Source organism: Phlebotomus argentipes, unplaced genomic scaffold (genome assembly GCF_947086385.1).
Source record: "Phlebotomus argentipes unplaced genomic scaffold, Phlebotomus argentipes genome assembly contig_5, whole genome shotgun sequence".
NCBI lineage: Eukaryota > Metazoa > Arthropoda > Insecta > Diptera > Psychodidae > Phlebotomus > Phlebotomus argentipes.
This window is the reverse complement of record NW_026776165.1, coordinates 3,685,435-3,704,465: the sequence shown is the minus strand read 5'-3', so window position 1 is coordinate 3,704,465 and position 19,031 is coordinate 3,685,435. Positions and strand designations below refer to the sequence as shown.

The 19,031-nt window shown below is 43.9% G+C and overlaps 4 protein-coding genes across 4 annotated transcripts; 3 read left to right on the top strand and 1 right to left on the bottom strand.

Moving 5' to 3' along the window:
* The first annotated feature begins 61 nt into the window (after window positions 1-61).
* Window positions 62-9,709, top strand: LOC132266116 (zinc finger protein 628). The gene is made up of 2 exons (XM_059766958.1): window positions 62-1,338; window positions 4,084-9,709. Exons 1-2 carry the CDS (start codon window positions 670-672, stop codon window positions 6,094-6,096), a joined length of 2,682 nt encoding a protein of 893 aa, XP_059622941.1. The 5' UTR covers window positions 62-669; the 3' UTR covers window positions 6,097-9,709.
* A 1,412-nt stretch (window positions 9,710-11,121) lies between these two features.
* Window positions 11,122-11,814, bottom strand: LOC132266115 (cysteine-rich venom protein-like). Its single transcript, XM_059766957.1, has one exon. It carries the CDS (start codon window positions 11,812-11,814, stop codon window positions 11,122-11,124), a length of 693 nt encoding a protein of 230 aa, XP_059622940.1.
* A 1,321-nt stretch (window positions 11,815-13,135) lies between these two features.
* LOC132266110 (uncharacterized) lies at window positions 13,136-16,503 on the top strand. The gene is made up of 4 exons (XM_059766950.1): window positions 13,136-13,236; window positions 14,921-15,461; window positions 15,529-15,745; window positions 15,813-16,503. Exons 1-4 carry the CDS (start codon window positions 13,136-13,138, stop codon window positions 16,385-16,387), a joined length of 1,434 nt encoding a protein of 477 aa, XP_059622933.1. The 3' UTR covers window positions 16,388-16,503.
* A 39-nt stretch (window positions 16,504-16,542) lies between these two features.
* Window positions 16,543-18,392, top strand: LOC132265555 (zinc finger protein 91-like). Its single transcript, XM_059766263.1, has 3 exons — window positions 16,543-17,394; window positions 17,457-17,765; window positions 17,833-18,392. Exons 1-3 carry the CDS (start codon window positions 16,726-16,728, stop codon window positions 18,346-18,348), a joined length of 1,494 nt encoding a protein of 497 aa, XP_059622246.1. The 5' UTR covers window positions 16,543-16,725; the 3' UTR covers window positions 18,349-18,392.
* The last annotated feature ends 639 nt before the right edge of the window (window positions 18,393-19,031 follow it).

The window sequence follows — 19,031 nt, the reverse complement described above, 5'->3', positions numbered from 1 at the left end:
GTAATCTCCACTGTGGGCCAAAATGATACCGTTTGAGTGTGAATAATAAGAGACTCCAACGAGAGAGCTCTGCTCAGGACTTTTCGGGCGCTTTTTTTTCTTCCCTTTTTAGTTCTCTCCCTTCTTTTCCGTCAATTTTTCCTTCTTCTTTTGCCCACTTTTGTGCGCTTGTGAAGCCCGTGAATTTCTGGCTCTTCTGCCCTGAGTTGTTTATCTTGCCTTGGACCCAGAGAAAAAGCGCGGGACAAAATTTAATCAGTTTTTTTTTGTTGTTGTTGGTGTTCTTCCGAAAAGTTTCTTTTGTGCCGTTTCGCCGAGAGACAGAGCGAGAGAGAGAGAAGAGCGCGCTGAGCGAGAGCAAAGTGAGTGATTTTCCTGATCCGCAGGACTTGCATCGGCCAGTGCAGGGAGCTTACGGGACAGCCGGAGACACGGCGGATGCCCCAAAGTGAGTCCGGAGGAAGGATTTTTGACAGGCACTTGGAGACGAGAGCATCTGTTGATTACACACACACTTCTCACTCTCTCTGTCTGTTGTGTCCCTTCGGGGCCCTTCGCGCTCGTCCGGAGTGTGTTGGCATTTTGTTGTGCGGCGGAAAAGTTTGCGACTCTGAGGCGCGAAGGAAATGTGCTCCTCAGTGGCGGTGTGACGCGCGAGGGAAGCGCTAGATGGCCAGTCAGAATCGGCCGAGCCAGAAGCATCCGAGCGAGCACAAGCCGGCGAATCTGGTCTGCGGCTTCTGTGGTTTGATGGTGGACACCGCGGCGTCGCTGCGAGTGCACATCCACTTCAACCATGAGAGTGCCGGCCGCTGGAACAGCGCCCCATCGCCAACATCAACCATGAGGATCACGTCGCCCAGCGAGGGTGCCTCCGTGTCGCCCACGGACTCGGAGAACAACAATCAGCCATTCAAGCGCAAGACACCCAGCGGCGCGCCGGCCGACGACAAGGCCGGCCACCAGCAGAATCCCGTCGCCGCCCCGGCGGACTCCAGCGACAACAAGCCGCCGTCGCCACTGCACCAGATCTGCTCCACCACGGCCTTCGAGGACGCGCGCTACGGGCAGCAGCCCGGCTACTACGGCCACCCCTTCCTCGCCCCGCCCTACGAGCCCGGCTACGGCCTGCTCAACAACTACGACGGCATGCAGATGATGGGCCAGCAGCCGCGGCAGCAACACGAGTACAAACCAGTGCCTTCACACCGTTATCACCCCTATCAGCAGCCCATCAACAACCACACTCCGCCCTCGCCCCCGCACCACCTCGCCAGCACCTCCGCGGCCGCGGCGCCGCTCTCCGACACCATCATCAACTCCACCTCCGTCAGAATGGTGAGTCCGCCGGCGCCAGGGGGCGAACATCTCGCCCGCTGTCCGCCTTTTAGCCCCGCAATCAACCCCATTTCCCCACCTCTTAAGCCCCGCAAGATTTCCCAATACTCGCCTTCAACCCTTCGCTGTCGTCTTGCCAATATTCAAGGTTGATCCTTAGGATACTCTTGTGTACATGAATCTCTTCAGTTTTGCATTTACAGAGAGAAACATGATGAACTTACTCTAAAAACTGTCTTAACCTCAAGAAAAAAAACCAGAAGTTGCACATTAGGATCTTTGAACAAAATTCACGACAATTGGATCAGCTTTTACTTAACGTATTGGTTTATCTCTGGTTTAACTTGAGTGAATTCCGTTAGAGTTCGCAAGAAGTCAAAAAGCACAGAAAGAGCAAAAAAAAGTGGCTAAAAGTGTTAAATATCTTAAGAAATAACTCTCATGGCGATTAAGAGATAAATTCTTCTTGTTTGGAAACTCCTCAAATTGTGTTGCAAAATCACTTTCAGGTAAAATGAGTTAAAACTTTTGCACTCTGATGAATCTTCAACACTTCAGAGACTTCTGAACGCCTTTGAAAGGCATTTTTTAGACTTCTTCAATTGCTTTTCTTATTGATTTCTAACTTATCACAATTTGATCTTGGTTTTTCCGTCTCAACAAGTTTAAGCTCTTCAAATGCTGAGACGTCAGATTGCCTGAGTTGATCTCAATATCCCAGGAATTGTTCAAAAATAATTTCTGTCTTGATTTTTGTCTTTGGAAAATTTCTGATCAAATTATGCGGTTTTAAATCCAGCTTAAAAAGCCTTCTTTAGACTAATTTTAATCCTTTCGAATCTGAAATTGAGTAATTACAGCGGATATCACAATGTTTTCACTAAATAATGAGGTTGAATTTGCCAATTTTAAGCACAAACTGCGAAAATAACTAAGAAAAGAGACATTATTTTAGACTGAAATCATATTTTTTGAGGTTATGATTGATTATGAATCCTATTTTCAGTCAATATGAAGTTTTATTCGAACCAAAATGCTCAAATCTTGTTGAGAAAAGAGTAATATTCTTAGTTTAAACACCAAATTTCTAAATTTTAGGGTTATTTAATGGCCAGAATTGGTTTTAAATTAATCACATAACCTCAAAAAAATCAATAAAATTGATTTTTCTCCGCAAAATCATTCAGAAAATACCTCAATTTGCAATGAAAACATTCTAAATATTTCACCAGCCACTTTTGAGAGGTGCTGAAAGTTTTGCGACTGTACAAATAGTCACGAGTCGCTGCGCCTTGGTGTGAAGTGACCAGAAAAGAGGCGTCCAGAGAACGGTCGGTCGAGCGACGCAATTTTCAACTCCTTTTGCGCGCCTCCGACGCCCGCCGAGGGTGTTTTTAATCCCCCTGGCGTCCCACCCTTTGCGCGCTAAATTATTCAAATGGCGAAAAAGAAGGGGCATTTTTGCCTACGCAGGCGATTTTTTTTATTCCTGGCCCTGGAAGAGAAATGTCCGAAAAGGCAGAGATTGAACTCTCGTCACCTTTTGGGACAAAATCTCTCGCGCGCCGGTGGATGGAAAATTTGCGTGAATTTTGAGAGAGTTTGAAGATGAATTTTTCTTGGGATGTGTTGTTAAATGTTGTCCAGAAATTTGTCTTTAGAGTTTCACTTTTGCTCCGTCGTAAGAAATACAGAAAGAGAGTGAGAGAGTGAGAGAGAGAAAAGCGCACTTTTATGGAGGGTTGAAAGAGGAGAGCGAGAGACGGAAAAATATTGCCGTAATTAAATTTGATTTCTGACCCTTCGGGTCATTTAGACCTTCTGCAGCCCACTTTTCCTCCGTCTCGCCAAATACCTGGCTTCACTCCTGTCTCTGCGTGCCGCACAGTCACAAGTTTACCTACTGATTAGCTCCGCAGGACGAAGTTTCCATGCAGTTCCTCACCATGTTTCAGTGGCCGTTTCCCTGGGTAAAAAAAATGCACACGCATTCTGTGCTATTCATAGTGAAAGTGATCCTCTAACCGCCCCTCAAAAAAAACCCTTCTTTTGCACCCCGACAGAGAACAGCAAATCTTCACGTGATGCAAATTTTCCACCGAGAGTGAAAGTGAATGAAAAGTTTCTAATGAATTTCATTAGAATTTGGGTCAGTGGCGAATCTTTCGCCCTCAAATGGGGTGAAAGTGGTGGAATTTCTGAAGAATTTCAACTCTGTGTCACTTAAAATATTTCTATTCACCTTTTAACAGTGTTTTAATTGATTTTTGAGGGATTTTGAGTTGATTTACTGAAAATATCACTTTTTAAAAGTCGATTTTTAACAGTCTTTGAGTACATTTTATCAACTTTTTCATACTTTATTTGAACTTTTAAATCAGAAATATTCATTTACAATTCAAAAACATTTAAAGATATGTTTGAAAATTTAAAATTTTTCCCCAAAAATGCGTTTGACTGCAATTTAAGACTATTTCACCTTTCAATTCTTTGAATTTCTCCTTTGCAAATGAACAATTAGTAGAATCAGTTGGAGATTTTCTATCGAAAAATGTCATGAATTTGCAATCAAGGAAGCTTTTCTGCCACGTGAATCCTTAATTTCCCTTCTAAACGTCAAATTTGTGGCAAAATCTTGGGCAATTTTTGTCATTTCTTCCTTGTTCATAAGAAAATGTGGCCGATTTTGATGTTCGTCCTTGTTTTTCTCTTTTTCTCTCCTTCTGCTGAACCACAAAAAAGCAGCAAATGGCAACTGAAGGCGATCATCAGATGGTATCTCCGAAGCAGTGCGACAAGTGTGGCTTCGTGTGTGACTCCGTGAATGTCCTGAATGAGCATTGTGCCACGCAGCACGGCGATGGGCAGGACACAGACTCGATGGCGTATCCCATGGGTGGCCAGCAGGCGCCGCAGCATGCGTACATCAAGGAGGAGACGACGTCGGACATCCTGGACCTGGATTCGCAGAAGGTGGTCTATCCGCAGCACCATCACGAGGGCGTGCTGGCGGACAACACGGTGCTGCCGCCGATGCACTCGCTGCATCCGCTGCAGTCGATGCAGCGGCACAGCCTCATGTGGCACGAGCCGCAGTCCAGCTACATGCCGCAGCAGCAGACGCTCAAGCCGCAGTACTTCCCACCCATGAAGGCGCCCTACGCGCCGCCCGTGCTGAGCGGCGCCAAGGCGGAGTACGGCCAGTCGAAGGGTGAATACATGTCGCAGACGATTCTGCCGCCGCCGGACGTGAAGATGTTCGCGGACTCGAGCAATAACCAAGTGTCCACGAGCCAGTCGGACTTCCCTACCACCACCACGCCGGCGGAGAGCGAGGCGTTCCGCACGCAGTTCGAGCCGGCCACGTCGTCGCTGCCCAGCGGCCAGCAGACCAAGAGCTCCTCGTGGAAGTCGAACGAGGCGCGCCGGCCGAAGACGTACAACTGCACGGCGTGCAATAAGTGGTTCACGAGCTCCGGCCACTTGAAACGCCACTACAACACGACGCTGCACAAGAACGCGGTGAAGAGCAGCGGGCAGCCGGACCCGGCCACGCTGCCCATCAGTGCGCACCACCATCCGGCGCGCGAGGCCAAGAACAACCACCACATGAGCGCCCCCGAGCCGCCGGCCACCTCGGCCATGGAGGCGGGCGACGGGGACTTCGGCGCGGCGCAGTACACCGGTGGGGATTTTCGTGGTGGCCTCCTGGGTCAGGTGACGCAGAGCAACAGCGTGTATCAGCCACAGCAATTCTGTCCAAATCCCCCAAACGGGGAAGCAGGTCCCTCCGCCCTCCATGCCTCCCAGCCGAGGGGCCTGCTGAACATGGCCATCACGCCGGCGTCCCACCAGGAGGTGCCACCACTTACTACCATCCACACCATCCACCCATCCAGCCAGCTCATCATCAGTTCAATAATGGAGCCGCCGCCGTACAGGCCGGCTACGCCTACGGCATGCCAGCTCACAATCCCATTGCTCCGGGCGGAGCCGCAGGCGAGCTATCCCACTATTATTGGTGATCACGGCGAGGACGATCGGGAGGCGTACCACTCGCTGGCCGGCTATGAGCCGCCGGCGTTCGACATCGACACACCCGTCACGCGCTTCGCGCACACCATCGGCGACACCGTGCCGCCCTTCTCGCCGGACATGCCGCCGGACACCGTGATGGGGCGGCCGCTGACGCCGCAGATGGGCGCCGTGGCGCCGCCCGGCTCCCCGTCGTCGCCCAGCGTGACGTCGTCGGCGCGCCAGGCGAAGCCGCGCCGCGCGCCGAGGAGCACGAAGAAGGGCCAGAGCCAGGAGCCGCTCAAGTGTCTGGAGTGCGACAAGGTGTTCAACAAGGCGTGCTATCTCACGCAGCACAATAAGACCTTCCACAGCGGCGAGAAGCCCTACAAGTGCCAGCGCTGCGGCAAGAGATTCCCCTGCGACCAGACGCACGAGGAGCACGTGGTGAAGCACCTGGGCGAGAAGCCCTTCAAGTGCGACCAGTGCCCCAAGCAGTTCAACCACAAGACGGACCTGAGGCGCCACCAGTGCCTCCACACCGGCTACAAGCCCTACTCCTGCGACACGTGCGGCAAGGGCTTCATCCGCAAGGACCACCTCATGAAGCACAAGGAGGTGCACAGGAAGAAGGCGGCCGGCGTGAAGAAGCAGTCGGGCGGCGGCAAGAACGCCAACAAGAAGGCCACCGCCGCCGCCGCCGCCGCCGCAAATGCGCCCAACAACGTCATCCTAGGACACTAGGCTCACTTTCGGTTGGTTTTCCCTCACAGCGCCGTTGAGCAATAATTGTACTCTAGCAAATATATAGAAGATTAGACAAGTACTGTGACCCTTTTCCCGGTTTTGGGGGAGAGCTTGTGACCTACACAGAGCCTGGCGTTCGGTAAGTTGTAGGCTGTTCTTTCAATGTGGCCAAATTTTCCCCTTCAATTGTTAGTCAACAACATTGCATGATGAATTTCACTGCTTCCACTCCAAAATTGCCTGATTAGTTTCCTCTTCGGAAACGGACCGTTTTAGTTAGACGGGAGTTACGACAATGGGCGGGGCATCAAAGTGGGCGTGTTCTGCGAGAGCCAATCAGTGGCTCTGTGTAGATTCCCGAAGCTTTTCGTAGATGAAACACTTTTATTTTCCAATTCCTAGAGATCAAGAAAAGTCCTTTCTCTCCGAGATGCCAACATTGCAAAGGTCCTAAGGCGCTACTGGCGCCAGGGACCAGAGATTCAGGAGTGTTCGCGAAGTGTGATGTACACCTTCGCGAGTAGAGATAGCAAAGAAAACAAAAAAAAAGAAACAAGACATAGATAAAGAAATACAACTTTAAGAAGAATAAAAAAAAAACATTTTTTACCTACATAGAGATTTCTTATAGAACAATTTATTGTGATTTACGACCGTCAAAGGAATGAAACTACAATGAAACTACTTAAACTACCTCTCATGAGATTGTCGCTGTTTATTTTGTTTGTTTTTTTTTATTTTTTTCTATATACAAGAGTTTTTTCTAATGAAAGCCAGCAAAGTACAAATATTGAATATAGTTAAAATATTGTGAGAAAAAAATAATAGGAATGAAATAGACACAGTTGAAAGAGATAAAGTAAAAGAAAAGAAAAAAATCGAATATAGCAATTTTATGCCGAATTTTTAAAGAATATTGACCAACGATCTTAACTGACACTTTATTTTTCATTTTGTAAATCTTAAAAGAGAAGAAGAATGCGGGTGAATAAGGGGATGCGAGAGACACTGAAGAGAGAGAGAGAGAGAGAGATACTATTTTGAAGACGATAGAGTTTAAATGTATTAAGTCAGATTCCATATCAGCAATCTTAACATATTTAAATATGGTATTAAAAAGCAAGGCAAGAAATGATGGAATTTTAAGAGAAATAAAAAAAAGAAAACAAATTATAGAAAATATTTGATGCTAAATCAATATTTAATTAATATTAATACATACGTAAATGAAAAAAAAGGAGAAAGATTTTAAATATATATATATATAAAAAATTGAGTAGTTAATAAAGAGGGGAATTGATGACAGTGTTTTAGCAAAAGGAAGGAAGACAAGAAACTAGGAGATCTATTCAGGAGACAAAACATAGCAAACCATCTACCTCAGGATGATCTGAAGGACCTCAAGAGTGCGTAATAGATAGTGTGTTATATTTTCTGCTCACCTTAAATCCAATCGACAAAAAAGAAACCTGTCTCACTTCCCGATGAAGTGGAAGAAGATGGCGTAATAGAGAAAAAAAACCCACCCTCTAAATTAAAAAAAAGGCAAAAAAATATTGAATGTGTAATTAAATATTAACTAATGGAGCAATTCTGAGTCACACACAAAATATATGTAAAAATGGTAAAAAAAAATTGTGTTATATTGGTTTAACACACGCCTTTGCTACTCTGGTCAACATGTGTTAAGTCATTTTGTATCGCCAGAATGTGTAATTTAACAACGACCTTCAGAGGTTGTTTTAAAGAATGTGAAATGTGTCAAAAGCAAATGAGTGACAGATTTAAATCTGCAAATATCTTGCAAAATTGAATCAATCTGCAATTGTGGCTCTAATTTTCAAGCATAAACATAAATTATGTTTCCGATAAATTCTGTTTATCACAGATTTACCAATTATGAGCTTGAATTTTAGTAATTTTGCCAAATTTCACCATTTTTCCTCTCTTACACATTTTGGGGTGGCACTTAAAACACTTAAAACATTGTTTCAGTGAGAATAGCAAGGAATGTTTTTTCCTTATTAATTTCGAATGTTAAAAACTTTACATGTGTGAAGTTTTTAACATGTCTGTGTGTAATTGAGAATTGCTCTATAAATTTAGATGTAAAGTACCTAAAGAGTAATGTCTAATATTTGAGAAATTCATCTGCTGAATGATTTTTGTCGAAGAGAAAAGAAGGACAAAAAACATCCTCCCTTCGATCCTCCTTCGCCACAGAGACGTTTTTTTTTATATATATTTTTGAGGAATGATGTGAAAATAGAGAAGAAGAAGCTCTGAAAATCGTCTCTTTCTCGGGTACCTGCACGCATTTTTTTCTCTCTCCTCATGTGAATATGTGCAGAAGAATCAAAAGAGAAGAAAAAAAAAACACCCTCGAAGAGCAGATGAATAGCGAAGAGAGCAGAGAAGAAAATTAGGCACAAAAGAATGCTGGAAGAACACATTTTTCGCATTTTATTTTCTATGTGATGCACAAGCAGAGATGGACGATGAAGAGAAAAAAAAATTGAAGAGAGACCGAAAACGTTTTCCATTGTGTATCTCTATGTTTTTTTTTTGGTTAGTTTGTTGTGTGCGAGAGAGATTTGGGAAGGAGAATCGCTGCGGAGAAGGAATTGCAGAAGAAGAAGAGAGAATTTTGAATAAAATATTAGGAAAGACTCTAAAAGTGAATATTTTCGACATATTAAATTGAGTAAACAATTTTCATGTATTCTATTAAATTTAGTGGAGCAAAAAAAAAGTGGTAATAAAGAAGAAAACAAAGAATATCATACAAATTTTATCGAGAAAAATTTTTCAAAGTGTAGAAAACAAGTTAAGTGGAGAAAAGAAAAAGAAGGCAAAGAATGACAAACATTTTTAGTGTTTTGGTTATTCTTCACAATGATTGGTGAAAGACGAAAAGAAGACACAGAAATTGCAATTACAAGTTAGAAGAAGACGAAGAAGAAAACTGATTTACGCGATAAAAGGTAGAAAAAAAGAGAAGAAAAAAAATGTAAGAAAAACTGCATTTGTGATTCAAGAAAGTAGCATGAAATTTTCTATTGCGTTTCCCTTTCCGTTCGCCCTTCTTATCGTCCTTCCTTCTCCCTTCATCTTCTTTCTCTCTCTCTTTTTTTCCCTCTTGTACGCTTTTTCTTCACAACAATTTCCTGCTACTTTAGCCATATTTTTATGCCTCTCTCTTTATAATTAATTGTGGTATACCAAACTGATGATGTATTATTAAAGGTTGTGTTAAAAGTAAATGAATTATCAACTTCACAAAATAGCGCATAAAAATAATATTTGTTTCCTAAAAAATGCCACTCAATATTTTGTAATTAAAACTAATAAATTGTAGTTGTTAAAGGAACAAAGCAACAAGTTATCACGATAAGAGTAAAAGAAGAAGAAGAAAAAGAAAAAATAGTTTAAGGTGAACAGATAACTAATTATATTTTTACTTCCATGAAACGAAATAGTTACCAAAAAAAAGATAGAAAGAAAGAAAGAAAATGAAGGGAAATACAAGATATCGAAGTGGTGTAAAGAGTTTGGAGAACAAACAATGTTGAATTTTTAAGCATTTTTTATTGGAATTTTTGAAAGAAAAGGAAATAAATTGTTTCGCATTATTTTTTAAAATATGTTACTTATTATTATTTTTTAAAAACAACTTATTTTTATGAAATAAATAAAAAAAAACCATCAAAACAGTGAACTTTAGAGTTTAGAGAGATTGACAAAAAGAAAAAAGAAAAAGATGGCCAAAACGCTCAAAAATATTTCTCAAAATCACAAACATTTGTACAAAAAAAATGAAATTGAAATTAGATTGATGAAAAATTATATGGTAGACATTTTTTGGAGACATTTCACAATGAGAAATTATTATGGAGATCACAAGAGAAAAAAAAAAACAAACAAATCCTTAAGACGTCTTTACGCATATCAAGTAATAAACATAACTGAGAAAATAATTGTTTTAAAATAAAGATTGTATGTAAAATGTAACATTTTGTCTTTCACTTTGGCATGAAAGGTTTTTTTCCGTGGTTTTTCAGGAGATTTTTAGCAAAAGAAAGGTAAGTAAAAAAAACACTGCAACTTTACAGATTTCGTGTTTCAATTCATAAAAGCTACGAATTTGCGTTGTAACTTTACGCTTTTTACCGCTTATATTGGCGGCCGTCTGGCGGCGCTAGTGTAAAATACAGAGTATGAATAACATACGAACGAGAAAGCGTTTCAAGGCGAAGTTAGGACTTTATTTAATATGAATTCAGTTCAACAGGACGAAATAGTGAATCCCAATAACAAGACATCACACAAGGGTGTGTTTAAGACGTGATATGTGGTCAAAATGTCCTTTGGAAAGCCAATAAATTTCCTCAAAAAGGATCGAATAATGTGCGGAAACACATAACCTCAATCTGATGCAATTAAATGTGCACAAATAACAAGATAAATCCAATAAATTTATGCTAATCAACCTATAAACATCATTATTATCTATTTTCTTGATTTTCTCAGGTATTTTCCGTCTTTTCTTGCCATCAAATTGCAATGTTGCAACGCATTTTTATGGATTCAACTTTTTTGACAGCTTACTTAAAATATATGATAGGAAAATAAAGTTACAACGACTTCATAATTCATTATTTCATATATTTTTCATTCCATTTATATTTTTAGCAAATGGAAAACAATTTATTCTCTCCATTTGATAACATTTTCCCCGAATGAAGACGATTTTAGACAATATTTTAGAGAATATTTGAACACTCTAAAATGCAATTCATACAGCAAAATGTCCAGAGAAAAATTTGCAATTATCACCAGCAACACTTGTGCATTTCCTCGCAATGTCCAGAAATGCCTCGAGTCTTACTCACTGAGTGAGATCACAAGCCGTCCCTCGAAGATAACGATCTCCGGCGTGACAAGGGATTGTGAGGCATTATGCAAAAGCAGAAGATTGATGGCCAGAGGGATTATGACCCTTGTGCCATCTCTCTCGCACTGCTAATTGCTTGTCATTTGCAGAAGAATTCGCCAATGCACTGCAATTAGGCTGCAAATGGTGCCAAAGGAGGAGAAAACCCAGAGATTTGGACTTTTCCTGTCTGCGCCGCTCATGTCGACGCCACAGAGTCCAGTGAAGACGGCCGAGCAGGCTTCTGTGTTCTCACACTCTGAGCACGGAATCCCAGTCTCGTAGACACGCTCCCGGATCCGATTCCCTGGCGGATCGTAGACACAGACAATGACGAAGAAGTCCTGATCGATCTCGGCCAGAGTGCAGCCGAAGACTTCCACTGTGGCCCAGATGAGTTGCGTGAAAGTCGATGGACGCGTGAGGAAGTCAATCTCACGATCTGTGGTCGTGCGATAAGGACTGAACCACAGACGAATGCTTGAGAATTCCCAGCCAATCTTCAATCTCTCCAGCTGCATGCGATTGACGCCCGGAAACTGAGCAACTGTGCAGAACTTTGGCGGTTCTTTCGTGGTGAAACACGTGAGAATCCAGAACTTCGCCTTCAGCACCATCTCCTGATCCCAGTGGATCAGATTCATGTTCGATGCTGTCTTGTCAGGCCTCCAAGCCATGCGATTGCGCAATCCATTGTGTCCCAGAATGAAGTTCTTCCTCGACTCTGGCGGGAACTTGATAAAAGACAAATTCCGACGCTCTTCTGCCAGCAAAACGGCCATTTTCACGACACAGAAAATGCACAGAACAATTGACAACTTCTTTCCCATTCTCAATATTCTGGCTTGCTGTGGGATTTTTTCCGTTGCCAAGGCAGGTTTTGCGTGGCATGTGACAAAGTGGTTCCTGTGCGAGGGAATCCCGGCGCAAGTAGACTTGTTCCTCGGGGTCATCTTTGGGCGCAAGAAGGGCGCCAAGAGACCTGGCAGGACGACTGACCCTTCACGAGGAGGTCACACTTAACCCTCTGACCCTCGCTGACCAATTAACCCTGCTCGCTCTGCCCTTTGACCATTTGAAGAGCTGACCGACTGCCCCAGGAACACCAATCAAAGCAGGCCTGCTCTTCCTCACACATAAGATGCGTCATGTTTAATTGATTTTCCGTTAAATTGCCCATTGAGAAGAGCGTGAAAACAAGATGAAGACGCATTTTATAGCGAAATGATGAAGATTGTGTCTTTTTCTTTAAACTGACCAAAATCTCTATGATTTACAGTCTTTAAATTGAAGAAAAAGTGCAAAAGAAGGGAAGAAATTATTGATTTTCTGTACAAATGTGTCTTGGATAATGCGAAATTCTGTCTTGAGAAATTTATTTTAGTCACTGAATTTGTCTGGAAACTCAATAAGAAAATCATCTTAATGAGAAATACTTGAAATTTGCCTATTTTTAGTGAGATATCAATCTCATCTGGAGTGATTCTAATCATTTTCCCATCAAAAACTAGTGGAATAGCGTGGAATTTCAACGCAAACGCTGAATATATTCCTCAAAGGCAAAACTCCGTTTTTCACTCCTTTTTCGGCCTGCATTCGATGCTGCAAATGTAAACAGAAAAGCTCTTCTCGCGTTCACCCTCTGCAATCAACAAGTAACATTCCATGTGAATATATAGGTTTCTGGAGATATTTTTTGGTCAGTTGCCACGCTGATGCTGAAGAAGGGTGAGAAGTGGAGGATGATTGAAGAAGAAAAAAAAGGAGAAAAATGCTGGATTTTGTTGTGTTGCCGATGATTAGATTTCGTGTCTTGTATCGCCGTTGCAGCCAATGGCACCACATCTATTTACAGAGTTTTTTCCTTCTTCGCTTCTCTCCTTCTTTTGCTCGCTGTGTGTGCGCCATGGAAGATGGTGCGAGCGAGAGGCGCTGTGGTATGGCACCGTCGCATTTTCCTGGAATTGCCACACAGCTGCTGCTGTCGCTTCTTTTGCCAAAGAAGAGATCGCTGCTGAAGCACCATCCGACAGAGTGTTGCCGGCCAGGATCGGGCGAAGGGGGAGAAGGACGCCGAGCTGGCACACACACGAAGATTCGCCCATGAAATCCCGGGACACTCTTGGCCCAGAGAGGGAGAGAGAAAGCCGAAGGCAGAGCGACAAGGAGGCGCACAGAGAAGGGAATCAACAGTTGTACATAAGGTGAGATAGGCAAGGAGAGTTTTACCTGCTCTCCGGTGAATCCATTTCAACTCCTGGCGCGCGATCCTTGTCTGCAAGTCCTGCTCTCTCGCACGCCCAGGTAGAAAAAGCCGATCGCGCGCGCAGCTAAAAACGCCAAAAATCCTAACTCAGACAGTCGCTCGAATATCAAAAATGAAATTATATACTGTGGACACGCTGGAGGAGCAGAAAAAAAGCCATCACACGAACACAAACACACACACACGAGCGAGGCGAACAAGAGTTTGCTGGAAGATAAAGAGATGCCAAGATGCCAGCCAAAAATTGCACAGTGCAGAGAAGAGAATTTACGATGAATCCATCCGACGATGGGAGAAAAAGGAGGAAATCATTCACGAGAAATTAATAAATCTCCTCAACATTTCAAAGCACGGCAACAACAACAACAACAAAAAAACCCTCCCAAAGCACGGAATTAATTTTCATATCAAATCGATCTCCACTATAATTATCATAGGCAAAACGAGAAAAAAAGGAAAAGAAAAAGAATCTGATGGAAAAAAATAACTAAGAAATATGTGTGCTCATTTTAATGTCTTTTCGGCAAAACATCTGAAAAATAAATTTTTATGACTCTCATGTAAATTTTCTCCTCATTGGCCTTTATGAGCCCATCGGCAGAGAGTTGCATTTTTTCGCCCAAAACTGCAACAAGCAGTAAATATGCCTTCGGGTTTTACATCACAATAGATGCACAGGATGCCGAAGGGGCGAGCAAATGGTGAGTTCGAGTGACACAGCGAAAGAATCTTGAGCTTTTAATTGAGATTTCTTAGTCGCAAATGTGATTTTTTTACTCCTTGACTCCGCCCACGAGAAAGCTCCGCCCAAATAGGCACAAATCAGCCTAATTTCTGCCGATTTCACTCCTTTGCGCGTCGAATTCTGCCAATTTTCACAGAAAACAACACAATAGACATTGAATGAGGCAATTTTAGGGTTTTATTTATTCTTTCCAGAGGTCAGAGGTCAGAACAGATGGAAATTTAAGCTAATATGGCTAATATTTATTGTCTCTTACTATGATAATATTCCGATGAATTTTATATTTTTTTTTTGGAGGGAACAAATCACTTTTAATTTTATACAATATTCTAGAGTCTTGAAATACTCGAGTTTATTTCAATAGGTGAGAGAGAGGGAGAATGGGAAAGCAGTAAATTCGGACAGTGCGTCTCTTTTCAAGGCCATAAAAAGCCGAGGAATAAAACCGCTTTCCTATCAGAGACTTCTAAAATGGATACTTTAGCACAGATATTATAAAATGTTTGGGGAATATGTTTGGTCTAAAGTCCAAATGTGCCACAAAGTGGGGAAAATTGGCCCAAAATGCCACGAAAAGCGGTCTTTTGAAGCTCATAATCAAGGGCATTCAAAAGACCGAATAGAATTTCCCTCTAACATTTCATTTTCCTGGAAAATTCACTCAAAAATCGATACTAGATTTTAACTGATTGTGGATTTGAAATATTCAGCAGATTATCGAAAATATTTGCTTATCTATAACATTCTTTCAAATCATGTAAATTCATCACGAGTTAAAAGAGCCTCGCTCTCCCCTATTTACCTTGCTTCGAACGTTGAGGATTCAAAATTTCCGAATAGCCTCAATTAGGCCTCAATAGGCTTTGATTCCGAAAAGTTTCGAAATTCTCACGCCAGAAAAAGTGAAATCTTCATCTGTCAGTGAGAAAAACAAACAATATTTGCAGAAAATCAAAGTGAAGCAACAATTTGGCGAAACTGAAGAGCAATTTCCGCTGTTCCAGCGTGAGCTGAAGACAAAGATGAGATCGAACTTGGAGAATTTCACCCTGAAGCATCGCGTCTTCCTCGTGAAATACTACTATCAATTCACGGGCGATTATCTGTGCGTGAAGACAAAGTACGAGGACAACTATCGGGACAGCGACAGCTTCCCTGCCTTCTCCTATGACGCCCTGATGGAGATTGTGAGTCTGTTCGAGCGCACGGGCAGCGTCTTCGATCAGTCCGAGTTGCCGGACAAGACGCCCGGAAGCTCCCAGCGGCCAATTGAGCGGGTGTTCGTGAAGCAGGAGGAGGAAGTGAGAGTGATTGAGGAGCAGGACTCCCTGTCGATGCCCGTGGGTCGCATTGATCAGGATTCTGGCGATTCTGATGCTGACATTTGGGATGATTCTGACTTTTTTGCCGAATTGCAGGTAAAAAAAAATGACTTCCGCCTGGAAATAATCTTGAATTTACCACGATTTTCCCTGGGATTTGCAGAAACCACCGACAAAGAAGCCTCGCATGTCCAGGAGTGAGGAAGATGCTGTAATCTTGGCGAGTATGAAGAAGAGCATCAAGGGAAAGCTCTTTCCTCTCAACAAGGACGCTCCTCGACGCTTGTCCGATCATCCCAACTTCTCATTGGGTCAGAAATCCACAGATTCCGCTGATGTGCTTGACGACGTTGGCCAGGAGAATGCAGTAAAAGTCTCTCGTGAGTCTCTTTGAATTGCCACAAGGGTGAAGATTTGATTTTTTCACGTCCTGCAAAATCATTGCAGTTCACGCGTCTTACGACAGGAAGTTCGATGGAATGTCAAAGAAACTGGACAATATTCTGCGACTGCTGAAATCCCCGGTGAATCGGACGCACGTGAATATTGGATCAGCGAAGCTGGTGCTTGACGACACAAACGATCGGATTGATCTCAATTGCACCTTCCCGATGACCAGCATTGAGGAGCTGGAGACGCTGAATGAGAATCTCGGCAGTGTGGAGTACAAGGCGGGCTTCATAAAGGAGCTGAGCAGGATCAATGGCTTCTCGGGCACCAGCGAAGGCTTGCGCGCCGCGTACAGACTCTGCGACTACATCTTCGATCGCAATCTCATGAATGCCTTCTCCTGGACGGGCCTGTCGAAGAAGAACATTGGCAAGGAGCGCTTCAACAAGTACACCAGAATCATTGAAACCTTCGGCGAGATCATCATGCTGGCCGACACGAGATTCTCCGCTGCCCACAATGAGGAGTTCTTCAAGCTGAAAGTGCTGAAGCACAGCGAAGCGCGCGCCAAGAAGAAGTCCAGTCAAGATTCTTCCTCAATTTCGTGGTTCGAAAAGGCTGAACCGCAGTAAAAACAACTGTAAATTCATCATTGACCTTAGATTTCCTGCAATCTTAGTGTTTTTAGAATTCACAAGAATGTTTACTAATAAGTTTTTAAAATAGTAGAAAAATTTCATTGTGTTTAAAATATAAGACAATTTTTTATTAATTTCCTATAGGCCTTTTTCCGCCGGCTGATGGCGCCCTAACCGTAAAAAAGCACTTGTTTTCCAACTGCGGCTGTCAAAAAAGTGCAAACAAAAGAAATAGGGTGTCTTGGATGTCTTTGGTTTGTTTTCTGGCAAGAAACGGCGTGAGAAGGACACAAAAATCAGCCCCAAAGTGATGATCAGAGAGTGAAGAAGACATGAAGTCTAACCTGGACGTTTTCCTGCTCAACCACCGGATCTTCCTCGTGAAGCACTTCTACCAGTTCAACGGGGATTGTGTGTGCGTGAAGACCAAGTATGAGAGCATCTACAAGAGCGAATCGCCGATCTTCTCCAGCGACGTCCTCATGGAGATTGTCAGTCTGTTCGAGGCGACGGGCAGTGTGTTCAAGCCGCCGGACGTGCAGGAGGACATCGAGCAGATCTATGTGAAGGTGGAGACTGTCGAGGAAGGGATTGAGAGTGACGAGGAGAATGTCCTGAAGTCTCCGACGCCTGAGGAATCCACACAAATCAATCCCTTCTGCAACAGTGGCAGCGACATTTGCAACTCCTCGGAGAAGAACTCCTCCGACGCCGATACACTCAGCAATGAGGAGTTTCCCCTGATTCCCGGCTGCAGAACGGGCGTTCCGGGTGAGAATCCCGTGTGGTGGGACAATCCTGAAGACACCCTCGTGACGGAGGACTTGCAGTGGAAGGAGGAGAGTGATAAATGTCAGTTTGTGTGCAATATTGACCAGTGCCGGAGAGCCTTCAGATCCCTGGCGCGTCTGGCTGTGCACAGAATCTCTCATGAGCAGCGCGAAGAGGTGCGAAAGTGCCGAAAGTGTGATAAGATCTTCCTGGAGAAGTATGCTCTCAAGGTGAATCCGGCAATGCTGAGCTGAAGCTGGTGATTTGACCAGAAATCCTTCCCTCTTTTCAGCGCCACTTCAGACGGAAGCACAGAGAAGTGAAGTTCCACTGTCAGAAGTGCTGGTGCGCCTTCAGGGATGAGAAGAACTACAGGAATCACTTGGAGGAGCACGAACTGGAGCCAGGAGTGTTCGAGGAGGCGCCCGAGTCGCCAGAATTGCCAACAGCTCCCATTGTCACCAAGGAGAAGAAGCCGGAAAAGCCTCCGAAAGTGCAGCACGACGTCACAGATCTTGCGGTGGTGCGAAAGAAGCGCATCGAGCGCTTCCGGACGTGCGAAGTGTGCGGCAAAATATGCTCCACGGCGCGATACAAGAAGGTGAGTTCGTGAAAAATCCCCCCATTGAAACCCTTTTATGGCTAAAGGCTTCTCTCCGCCGGCGCAGCACACGATGACGCACAGCGGCGAGCGGCCGATCAAGTGCAACATCTGCGGCAAGGGCTTCATCTACAGCTGCGGCTACCAGAAGCACCTGCTCTCGCATCAGGGCATCAAGACGGGCGTGAAGCGCGCCATGTGCGAAATCTGCGGCAAGAAGCTCACCGGCGAGAAGGTGCTGGAGGCGCACATCAGGAAGATCCACGAGCGCCCCGAGCAGGAGTTCAAGTGCAAAGTGTCCGGCTGCGGCCGATCGTATCCCAACGAGAAGTTCCTGCGTCGCCACATGGACAGGCACAGTGGCAAGCTGTTCAAGTGCTCGTTTTGCAATGTGGAGTACAAGGACAAGTCGCAGCTGAAGATCCACATGGACAAGGTGCACCTGAAGACTGAGCCGCCGCAGAAGTGCGACGTGTGCGGCAAGGGCTCGTGGAACATCAAGGATCACAGGACACACATGAGGAAGATACACAAGATTGAGGTGCCGTACATTCGCAAGAAGCCGCAGGACAGTATTAACTGATTTTCTTTTGTAATGTGGAATTAATAAGAAAATGTGGAACATAAGATGTGCATTTTTTGTGCTTTTGTGTCAAGAAGAAGGAGAAGTATTGTCCGCATGGCTTCAGTCTGCGGAAATTGTCGAATTGACGGAGATTTCTTAGCCGCGAATGGGATTCTATTATTTCTTGGCTCCGCCCACGAGAAAGCTCCGCCCAAAAAGGCATAAATCAGCCGATTTCACTCATTTGCACGTCGATTTCTGCCAATTTTCACAGAAAACAACACAATAGACAATGAGGCAATATCAAAAGCCCATTTTTACTATAATTTGACATGATTTTCTTGGTTTGGAAAGAATTGTGTGACATAAAATGCGAAAATTGAGGCATTCAGCATTCTTAACTTTATTCGCGTTCGATTATTGCAGAAATATTGCTGTCAGTGCAAAAATGGCTACCAAATTGTGTATAAAGAGCGAATAATTCAAAAGAACACTTCAGATTGTTTCCAGCTAAGAAAGTGTGCGGACGAGACATCTTAAGGCTGATAATCTCTTAACTTAAGAATCATCCTGCTTTTGGAGTCTTATTTGAAGCAATATTTAGAGCAGAAAGACTTCAAGATAGAAGTCAAACGGAGTGAAACGAAGTATTTATTCGCTTATTTCTGCAATAAAGATCAAAAATTGCCCTGCTTTCCCCT